The sequence below is a fragment of the Diorhabda sublineata genome, chromosome 9 (genome assembly GCF_026230105.1).
Source record: "Diorhabda sublineata isolate icDioSubl1.1 chromosome 9, icDioSubl1.1, whole genome shotgun sequence".
Taxonomy (NCBI): Eukaryota; Metazoa; Arthropoda; class Insecta; order Coleoptera; family Chrysomelidae; genus Diorhabda; species Diorhabda sublineata.
The window spans coordinates 16,709,506-16,721,720 of record NC_079482.1 but is presented as its reverse complement, the minus strand read 5'-3'; the positions used below and the strand labels follow the sequence as shown (position 1 = coordinate 16,721,720).

The window sequence follows — 12,215 nt, the reverse complement described above, 5'->3', positions numbered from 1 at the left end:
CTGTAGATTTAGTACTGTCGTCTGCAGAAACCCTTCCAGAGAAGTTTATCATTGCAAGAAGTATCATGCACACTATTGAATTTATATAAACATTTTCTATTGTTCTAAAAATTGTTTTGATCAGCTTAGTTGAGATAATATATGAAAAAAAAAATATAAATTCTTGATCGTGTTGTATAGATTATCGTTATGTTTTATGTTCGTGTCCGTCCGCATGCAATAAATTTTATGTCTCTAGTAATTGCATTTAAATGACAATTTTGTGAGCGTTTATGTTCGAGTCATGAATTCATGAATTTTACGAAGATTCATATTATGTAAGACCGACCGTACCATACATGTAAAAAATATGAGACAAGCCAATACAATACAGGCTCGTTATAATTTGATTGTTGGCTACCAACTTTGTTAACTAAACCTTTGTCGGTTAATGTTGTTTTTACCATTAATTATTTTTTTTTGAAAATTTATGAGCTGTTGTTTTACAATATAGGAGGATATTATATAACTAAACATTTGTAGCGCAAACCTATTCAAACACATCAGTAACCCTGTTACCCATAAAGATATACCCGTATTCTGGTTTTTTCTTTTTTATCTTCTTGCTTTCTTTGTTAGATTCTCTTGTTAGGACCCATGTAATGTGCGAAGTTAAGATATCACCAGAATGGAAACTGCTAAGTTTATGGTACAGTAATAATGAAACAAATTTAATTCTGTTAATCATAATGCATATCCTCAAAAATAATATTTAAATTTGGAAATCAGTGATATTACACTAGCTCAATATTGACGTTGGTAGTAATGATTCGACATATCGTTATACAGCTGATAATTTTTTAAAAACTACAGCTTCAGAATCCTCTTTCAAATTTGATTGAAAGCCCTATTATAATAGAAAGCATTATTTCTGGTTATCTAATTCTTATGGATAGCATCAATAAATATACTAAACTGTAGACATCATGCGTATACAGGGAGAACTCAAAAAGTAACCGTTGTTTTTGCGAATTTGGCTACAACCTCGTCGTAGCCATGTATAAACAGTTCATAATTATAACATTTTTACGTTCGTAACGTATACGAGGGTTGGTACTTACGTTTTGTGACAAATAAAAACATATATTTATAATTGGATATGGCTTTATTGTTTTTCAAAATATTCTTCATTCATACACGCACGCATGCATTTGAACCAATAGTCGAAGCATTTTTTCCATTTGAACGCATCAATCATTTTCTGAAGACAAACGTTTACTTCGCAATTAATTTGGTTTGTGTTTGAACTGATGTGTGAGAGCTTGCATTGTCGTAGTGGAGAATGATTCTTATTCTGCGATTGGTTCCCTGATTTTTTCCAACACTTCTGGTGAACAAATGCTGGTGTACCATTCAGAATTGAAGGTTATACGTTGCTCCAATAGATCGGTGGCAACATGTCCAGTTATTCCGCGACCATTTGCTTCGAAGTACTAATACCATAGCATGCCCCAATCTTATGCAATATTAGTTTACTCACAGTATAGATGTTTTCTGATACAGCAGCCGATTGCAAGTAAAACACGATGACTTGAGATGGTGCCTAATCACAAAAAGTCGAAGCGAGTTGATTGATGAACACATTCTTAGTACGTGCGCCATTAAAAATGTGATATTTTATGATGACATTGTTAGATTTGACGTTTTGACATCAGTGTTGCCTTTTCTCAAAGCTTAAGTAGCAGCCTCCGTAATCATTTATATATTAAATATTTTATACGGGGTAAACCACATATACCTGCGGAAGAATACCCACAGATAAGGGTTACTAGCCCCTAAAGATTCTTTATAGAAGAGGAAATATATAGTCGCTAACATGCATAAAACAAAAATAATAAAAAGTTGAATATTTGGAGCTCGGAAACAACAAATCAGAGTAGAATGAAAATATTGCCGGTGTCTAATAACGAATATATACAGTGTGTAAAAGCCCATTGGAATAAATTCATTATTTCAGTTACTGCACAGAGTTGAAATAATATAAAATCATATAATTACAGAAATTCGCTATAATATACTAAGATTTACCGGGGCAACTTTAATTTGCATAAATTGCCTTAGCAATTTGTATTCTAATAATAAGTCAGAATTTGAAATTCGTTTACTTTAATTCTGAAAAATGATTAGATTAACGGAAATGCATAAAATAACAGTTATAGGTATATTTACGGAGGTCAAAACCAAACACAACAGAAAGTAACTTTACTATTGCATGATAAATTTCTTGATTAGAGAATATGGAGGGTAGAGGTAAGGTGTATCCAAAAGTGTCTGTTGAAAGGAAGCAAATTAAGGTGGCGCTATAGTATTGGGCTTATAACTTAATTCGTGCGGTTTGATAAGAGATGGCGTAAATTGTATAATATTACATCGTCCAATATCGCGAACCTGCGTTGTAAAGCTACTGTTATTGTACGTCTTTCATTCTGTCTACGTCTGTCATTCATTTGAAGCGTTAACAACAATAATTTTTTTTCACTCAAATATGTCGAACTTTATTCCTGAAAAAGTGGAAGTTTATGGTGAACATGCTCTAGCTGAGCGAACGTGCCAAAAGTGGTTTGCACGATTTAAAAGTGGTGATTTTAGCTTGGAAGACGATGAACGTTCTGGGCAGCCAAAAAAGTTTGAAGATGAAGAACTGGAAGCATTACTCGATGAAGATTGTTGCTAAAAACAAGAAGAGCTCGCAGAATCTTTGGGTGTCACTCAAGCAGCCATTTCAAAACGTTTAAAAGCAGCTGGAAATATTCTAAAGCAAGGAAATTGGGTTCCATATGAACTCAAGCCGAGAGACGTCGAAAGGCGGTTTTGCATGTCCGAAATGCCACAGAAAGAAGTCAATTTTGCATCAGATTGTTACTGATGTTGAAAAATGGATCCAATAAGACAACCCCAAGCGCAAAATGAAATATGAAATCTGGTCAACCAGCCAATTCAACGACAAGTGAAAGAATTTTAAAAAGAGCGCCACAAACTATTAGAGTAGGATACTAAATTGAATTCTTTTTTGAAAGTCCTAACTATTTCAAAAAAACTATTTATATATTTAATTCGAAAATTAAACATAAAATATATAACTGCTAAATTCATATCATTTCCAATTGCTACACTAGCGTTATGTTGGTGAGTCTTCGTATTATAATTTGCTGTTTACAGCTGGACACTTTTTTAACTAATCCCCATACAAGACGGTTCTCCTCACCCCTACCCTCCATATTAGAGAAGAAGTGTTGACAAGTTGGTTATATAAGGTAGATGCAACTGACAATGCATTGAATTATGACATCAAACTAGAGACTAACTATGTATCGATAGTAAACATACGAGGATGTATTGAAAAATTCTTAGCCTATTATAAAATCAAACAAAATTTCAATGTGAAAATATTTTATTACTCAACAGATTATCCTCTTAATTAGATACATTTATTACATCGAAAATGCAACGTCTCTAGACTTAAAAAAATGTTTCTTCTTGCTCTGCAAACCAGAACTCCACAGGTTTTATTACCTCAGAGAAAATTTACGACCTTTTAAACTTTTTCAGTTGAGAAAAGAGATGATAGTCGGACGGAGCCAAATCTGGTGAATAAGGGGGGTTTTCTAGTAATTCAAACCCTAATTTTTTACATGGCAACGTGAGATTTGTGTGCAGGGGCGTTGTCCTGCGAAAACAAAACACCTTTGGATAGCTTTCCGCGTCTTTTATCTTCAATTTATTTCCGTAGAGTGGTCAGTAATATCGAATAGTAATCTCCAGTTATTGTTCTATCCTTATCCAAAAAATCAATCATGATTACTCCATGGCAATCCCAAAAAACTGAAGCAAGAACTTTCCTAGCAGATTTTTGGACACGAAACTTCTTAGGGCTTGGAGAACCAGAGTGTCGCTTTCCATCGATTGTTGCTTTGTTTCTGGATCGTAGAAATGTACCCAAGTCTCATCCTTTCGGTTTAAGAATTGTACATAGTTTTCAAATCGAGCACAGATGGAACGCGATGCTTCTACTCTTGCACGCTTTTGGTCAAAATTCAAACATTTGGGGATCGATTTTGCAGCAATTTTTCTCATGTTCAAATTGACGTGAACTATATGATGAACGCGTTCGTATGAAATATTCAGTGCTTCAGATACTCCAATTTTCACAACTTCGGTGGACATCTTCTTACTTTTAATTTATTGAATTACTCTGGTTCACTTTTTTAACATCAAACTTTACATTGACACTTGACACAAGTTATTGTTCGTTGCTATGGTAACACAATATTTTGTTTATTCATGGAACTGGTCTAGGCTAACTAGATATCAATACATCCTCGTATTAAAAGAAAAATATATTCCTATAAAATGATATCTAGTTAAAATTTATTTTAGTTAGCGTTTAATGGATATATTGGATAACAATATTATCCAATTAGAAGACGGTCAGTTTTCTATTGAGCTCAGTTTTTTTTACTTTATGGTTATGCTAATCGGTATAATTTCCAGTTTGGTCAATAGAAAAACACATACAATACCCTTAAAATGTTAGTATTCAGGTAGGGATTCTTGGAAATCATATCATTGGCCCCTTTATTATTAAAAGCAATTTGAATAGTGAACATATTTTGAAGCTGCTTCAAAATGATGTCAATCCAACTTTGGCAAATGTATATTCTGATCTAATAGTTGTGATTCGGTTTCATTAAGATCTAGTAACTCAATGCAATATTTCAATGTAATACTTACAATTAAGTAGATCATGCTTAATATGTTGGATAAGTTAGTTTTTTTCAAGACCAAGGATACGCGAAGATTTTGTAAGCGGCAATTTAGTGAACATTGCTCGCCGTGAAGGTTTAATGAAGTGGAGACAAGGCAGAACTCTTGAGGCAGGGGAATGCGATAGGCGAAGAAAACTTAACCCTACTCAAACCTAACCCAACCTAACTTATATTGAATCAACATATGTGGGCTATATATTATTTAAATTTATTAACTTATATAATAGAATTAGTTATCAGTCAGCTACACTACTAAATGTAGTAAGTTTTATGAAATCAGTAAGAACTGATTTGTTGTAGAAGTCAATTGTTTCTAGTCGACAGCTAGTGGTCTTCGTTTCCTTCACCTATCACATTCCAGTGTTTCTAAGGTCAAATCTTGTCTTATCCTCGTCAAACATCAACCTAGCGCGCAGTATACAATCTTCGCTAAATAGTAGCTGTACGCAATCTTCGCTGTACGAAATTTTCACGACACCACCGCGAATATGTTCGTGGGGACCATTTGATATTTAAAGTTGTTTTTTAAGTTTTAAGCTTATATTTATCATTATATTTCAGTTTTTATTGTATTGTAGCAAATATCAGTAAGCATATGATTAATTACTGCAATACATTTTAAAACGATAACATTTTAAAATAGAGAACTGGCAGACATTTTGAACGGTACATCACAAACCTATACTTCCCATTTAAAAATTTGGGTTTGTACCTCCGATTCGAAGGAAGTTGCAGGTATTGACTGCATCTTCACGCGAATAATGTTAATTCATAATCCAAAGTTTTCGTAGTTTAACTTTAATTTGATATGTAAGGAATATACGTTATTACCGTAAAAATGTAATAAAATATCTGCTCTTCGTGGATATATCTCATAAGTACAGTTAAGTTTCTGTTATTAAGTAATGCTAATAATTAGAAACATTACCGAGCTCATTTTATATCCCAATAACAAAATTATACATGAGCATCTTTTCTCAAATAATGTGTTGTTTGTGCCCTCCCGTCCACTCATTTTTAAAAAACGGTCTTGGAAACAACTGTATCTTTGAGAGAGTTTAACACATCTGTTGGCTTCTGTTTAAGTGAGTCTTCCAGTTTTATCCAGTATGCAACAAGGTGTGTACATACATACAAATGAGGTATTAAAAAAAATGAATCTTCCTCAAAATTGAATAATGATGTACTCACGTTGAATCCATGATTAGAACTACGAAAAAGCGTTTATCGAACTGGCTGGTGTTAAATTCACCTTCCAGATCAGAACAAATCTAAATTTTCTCAGAAAGAGGAGATTAATTAATAAAAAATTAATTTTGTTTTGGTGCCAAGGATTTTGAAAATAAAACAACATAAAGTATCACGTTATGAAGACCAAAGTTAAGTATTTTCAACATGACTAGTTTCTTGGAATTTTTTTCGATTTAAGTGACTGTTTATCGGTTAATAAATCGTTCTGAGTACTTTGCGTTAAACAAATCGCATTCCTGTTGCCGAGTTCTCATTTTTAAACACGAAATGAGAATTTTTATGTTTAGGTTTCCTCTCAAACTAGCCATAATTTGTATTTAAAACTTTTTTACTTGAACGTTGCAGATATTTTGGTTGACATACGGCAGGTAACTTGATTTTTATTATAGTTTTACTACAGAAATTAAAGATACCGGGTGAGTTGCCTGAAATATTAAACTACCTCACTGATTGTTGATAAATTCAACAGTGGTAGCTTCCCGAACTGAAAAACGTAATGAATTTTAGAATTGTCCATTTCAATTTAAAAAAAGTAAAAATTATTAACTTAAAACTAATGATACTATCATTTAAGCATATTAAAATTGGAATCCAAAAGAAAAATTCACCTATTTCTGGACTTTTGTTTGCAAAATAAAAAATTTGTTAAAATTTCGAGCATCTGAAATGTATTCTCTTTTTTGTATTAAAACGGTGTGATTGCACGACATAATATCATTTTCAGTTTTAAATTAAATAGGCAATAACTGTCGATTCTGGTAATAAAAGTTGGGTGAACATTTGTTGGTACAATGTTCTGGAAATTAATTTAGTTGTAAAAATATCATTAAATAACACGTCATATAATACATTCATATGAGAGATTTCGCGTGACTAACCGAGTTACAAAAACTGTGCCTAATGAAAGCTTAACAATTTTGGTTGCTACAATAAATATTATATAGAATGTATTTATAAAAATCTTTTCTCTGCTTTGTTTTTTTGGTTGTTCTTTTTGTATAAGTCCGAAATGACATAAATTTGATTTTAATTTTGATATACGTAATTAAACAAGTGAAAACCCTTTTATACAAAAAATATTTACTTAAAATGGATGTATGTTATGTTCCTAATATTTTATTTTTGTTATAAAAAGCTCACTTCAACCACACTACTTGATTAGAATGAACATAATAATTTCCACGAGAAAAACATACTTCTGGGACTTGATATTAAACATTTGACATTTAATATATATCATACGTTCAGATTAATTTCACTTTATAGCGAATTTACTTTATCTAACTGACTTACTGGAAGAGAAGGATATAAAAAATTTATTTTTATTCGGTGTTTCTGAAGAAATTAGTATTTTGTGCATTCGGAAAAAAATGCATCTAGTATTAATTGAAAATTGAATCGGAAATTTACCCAAACTCGCGAAAAAAAGTTCATAGATATTATTATTGAAACTAGTAACTAGTATTGGATATAAATGTATTAAATCATATAAAATTCAAGCATACATCCAAAAAAAAATGATCAAATTTAATTCATAATCTAAGTCTATGGTGTTAGATGCATACTAATCGTTCAATTTCGTTGAATTCATTTCTGTGATATGGTTACTATGGACATCTAACAGATAGATGTAGACGAGGAACCACTAATTCATCTCAGATTTTATTTATTTATTTTTTATGATAATCTAATGGTTTATTAATTTTGAATTTTTTCTCTTTTCAATATTTTCTTGTAGGCCTTATAAACCTTACCTGAATACTTTAAATTTTTCACACTCTTAAGTTGTATTCGTAAGTATATGAAACAACCGCACTGCTCAATTTTGGGCAACCGTCATGAGTAAGTTTCTGCAATTTTTTTACTTAAATTACATTTTAGTAAATTATATTTGGCTACATTTGTATTCTTTTTTTATTTGTATATGTAGCTCTCCCTATATCCCTGTACGACTACTTTTTTAGTTAGTAGTTTTGTATTTTTTTCATAATCGTCGTCTGGAACCCCGAGGAGTGAAGGGCACCTGTCGGTGTTTCAGCAGTTGTTGTAACACGACGAGGTCGTTATTCCATGCATCTTTTTGTTGGTTTCGTCCAATTTTGTTGGGAAGGGCTCTCCATTTTCTTCAAGTTTTGGCTATTTCTGTAACCTCGGTTGCAGTACATTCTTGGTAGATCTTCGTACATATCTGTCTCTTTTCCTTCTGCCTGTTGTATTATTATCAAATGTTTGTTTGATTATATTTGTTTCTGGCTCCCGTAGTATATGATCTAAACATCTCCATTTTCGTTTTGTAATTTTTAATCTGTTTTCCCCTCTCTCGTATTCGCATTTTGAAACTTTTCAACGTTTTCCTGTTTATATTTATCATATTTCTCCTTTAAATTTTTACATTTATTTTTATTATTTATTTTTACCTTTTTTCCCTATTTTCTGGTTTTTAGGGATAAGTAAACATAAAGTGAGGCATTAGACAAAAAACAGGTGGTGCCTCTATTGAATATCTTTTAGTATACATGGTGAGTCATAAGGAACCTTACCATCTTTTACCATATTAGAATATGTTATACTCTGAAAAGGATATTAAATAACCATAAAAATGATTCTACCTAACAGCACCCAAGAAATTTAAGTGCAACAGAAGCTACAGAATTATGTTGCAGGTACACATTTCAGTTAAAATAATCAAAAGATATAATATTCATTTACATTAATAGTGACATTAAAAGTGACCTTGTCGCTTATATCGTTTTCATTGGTTATTCATGTAGTTTAGAAATTACTTATTTAATTTAAAAAAAATTATACAGGGTGCAATATTCAATACGAATCCCTAAATTAATTTTTCCAAAGCCGGTCCTGGACTCTCTAGGTTTACCTAATAGTGGGAGATATAAGCTTTATTGTTAAAAGAAAATTTTACAATGGAATGGACAAAGCGACTTAAATTTATATTATTTTATATAAATTGCCTTTGTCAATCTCCGGAACTTATTAAATGTTGATTGAATAATTTTTTGGTTAAAGATGAAGAAATTTTTTACCAGATCAAAGGTAGTTAAGTTAATTTCCAATTTTGTTTTTCTTGTAGGATAACAATAAATTGAAATGAGAAGAGCTGGGAGAGTTAAAATTTTGGATTTTTCAAAATAGAATTCGCAATGCGTTCTACTACTTATACTATAAATATATGGAATAGGTCTTTTTTGAAACTGGAAAATAGATTCGAAGAGGTGCAAACTATGAGACTCCCAGGAAGGCAAACCATAGTGAAGATACGATTCGAACAATGATTATTAAGTTGTTAAAGCAATACAAGAATCGAGCTGTTTAGATCTAGATTTAGGTAATGGCAAAACAGAGGATATTTTTTCGCCAAGATCTCTGCACATACAGACCATTAAAGGGCACCGTTAATATGTAGACCAACAATCTTGATGGCATTTGAGGATCGTATTGAGATATTGTTGAGTTTCAGCGGTTGTAGAACTCTTTTGTAAGATAAAACTAAAGTTTTCTCAGTGTTAAAATAAAACCTGTTCGCGTCAGACCAGGACTTAATAGTAATGAGGTGATAGAATGTAAAGCTTGTATATCTAGACCACCCAGGTTACACTGGTATCATCCGCAATTAAAATGAATTTACCATTAATTGGTAAGTCTGTGACATCATTAAAATTGAAACCTGAGGTACACCAATACCAAATGGTAACTTCACCTTTAGCTCGTATCAGTGGTTTTTTACATTTAAGATAAGGTACAAACCATTTTAAAAAAATACCTCGGATGCCATAATATTCTAATTTTTTCAGAATTTCATGATCAACTGAAGGCGTCATTAGTACTTTTATTAGGTAGGAATCCAGATTGTTGAGCTTTCAAGATTTTATGTTTAAAAAGAAAATGCAATGGACGGTTTTTCATTAGTCTCTCAATTATTTCCGATAGCTGTTCTTAGACAGCTATGGGAAAACTCCTTTTCAAAGAATTCGTTGATAAGTGAACATAAAACGTCATCACTTCTGGAAAATTCAAAAATAACTTAACTGATAACCCATCGATGCCGCAGTCTTGTTTTAAATGTGGAGTATAGTTTGCACTAGCTAAAATCTACAAGTTTAAGGACGACACTGTCACTGATTCTTTTAGAAGGAGCAAGGAAAGAAAGAGCATCACGATGTGGAGATATTTTAGAGCTAATATTCTTAGTAACGCTCACGAAATAATTATTAAGTTCGTCTGGGTCGAGGTCGATAGTGTTTGACGAACGCGTGTTGTTCCTTAAATAATTGATAACAGACCAAGTTTTACGAGGACGCAGAGGAAATGCTGTAGTGAAGCACCTGACAGTTTTATCGAGAAAGTCCTGCAATATACAGTCCTCAATGTAATCTAGTCGGAGCCTATGTTACCAGAAAATAGCAGAATAAAATAAAAGTGTAATAACAAATGAAGAAAACGACAATCGGAATTACCAGAAAAGGTGGGAGGAGTCCACCAAACTGGCCACTTTAGTTGCCAGATATAATCTGAAGCTTGTAATCTTCTCCATTTTTCCGGTGGTTTGGGGATAAGAGAGCCACTCGTGGAACTTTCAGTTAGGGGGTGTTTTCATTTTTTAATATTGTGTATCCTTCTTAAGAGCCTTTATAAAATACTCCCTGAAGGCTCTCGTCACGAATATGTGAAATAATATTGAGGTATCACAACATTATTTCAGAAAAAGTGAGAATAATGAACTCAAGATTCTTTATTGTTGGAATATTGAAATTTATGCAATAGAAACCTTTTCTTATCGACGCGAAAAAGTCTAATAATCAAATTAGTCAATTCATCTTCACAAAAATATTAAATCTACTTCTTGTAAAAAATCATCAGAAACATAAATCTTATTTGTTACAGTGTGGTTGTCGTCAGGAGAGATGGGAAGTGAGCATTACTGCCTGAGGTGGAACAATCATCAGAGCAACCTCCTAGGCGTTTTTAGTCAGTTGTTGAGAGACGAAAGTTTAGTCGACGTCACTCTGGCCTGCTCGGAGGGCCACTCAATTCGAGCTCACAAGGTACGTTAAAATTATTATAACTAAGTAGGTATCAGTTGTTATGACTATATTATATTAAAAGCTGTGGAAGATTTGCTTTCAGAAAACTGGTGATTGAAAATTTGATTTTACTTTCATGAATTTGTTGTTTAAGTGCGGACTTAGATTGGAGTATAGTTAGTTTGCTTTGCTAATGTGAAGAGATATTTTTAATCCTATATTAACGGCGATCACCTCGTGATGCTCTTATATTTTCTAATCAAATTAATACAGGAAATTAGAATTAGCGTGCAAGCAAAACCCGCCAGGTTTTTAATTTTCGGTAAATAATAATCCAGTCATTTTTAAGCGAAAACTACAAGCAACCTGTGAGATTCAAAGCCATATTTACTTCCCCTATGAAAAATAATAACGTGTCGTCAACCCAACTGTACTTGTCATATCATTCGTTTCAAAACAAGTTTAGAATATGATAATTATTGAAGACAGGTTTTGAAAATATTTTCAGCGAACTGTCATTAACAAATTAAGACGCTTGCAATTTTCTTAGCTCTTTCAAGTTTTTCCTTATGCCAATAATATCTTCGATAGTATGTAGCCCAAATGTTTTTTTGTTTACTCTTTGGTTCTCCAAGAAATGTTTGATTGTGTTTTAGTACCTCCTGTGAGAGTTTTCAATAAATAATTAAAATTTATGATATTTTTTCTTCATAGAACTTTTTTGTTAAGAAATCGGTTGAAAAAATTCATGTTTGCTATCTTAAGATTGTACAGGTTGTCCCTGTAGAAGTTACGGATTGTTAACCATTGGGCACGAGCTGCCTCTGGCCTTCAGATTGTAGTGTAGGATTATTTACACACTACATGGAGATACGTAATCATCCATTAAAAATTCATAAAGTAGAATTTAAAAAAAATACCTAAAAATATAAGTTCTGATGTTGAAGTTTATATAAGGAGAAAAGGGCTGCGACATTAGAAGTAATACAGCAAAAGGTAGCAGATTATCCAGAATACAATTATACTAGTTCAGAAACTTTGCGTCAATTTTTGTCAGCATGTGGTATTAAACACAAAATCTGAATAAAAGGATGGCAGTAACCGAATCGTCAAAGAT

General features: G+C 32.3%; 1 protein-coding gene across 2 annotated transcripts in view; it reads left to right on the top strand.

The window, feature by feature from the left end:
* Positions 1 to 12,215, top strand: part of LOC130449028 (zinc finger protein 408-like) — a 135,324-nt gene that overhangs the window by 19,989 nt on the left and 103,120 nt on the right. Inside the window, exon 2 of one of the 2 annotated variants that reach the window (XM_056786660.1) lies at positions 10,959 to 11,119. In XM_056786660.1, coding sequence (XP_056642638.1) covers positions 10,979 to 11,119 — 141 coding nt within the window. In that variant the 5' untranslated portion in view covers positions 10,959 to 10,978. Of the gene's footprint in view, positions 1 to 10,958; positions 11,120 to 12,215 lie in introns of those variants that run through there. The other variant, XM_056786661.1, reaches the window with a different exon arrangement.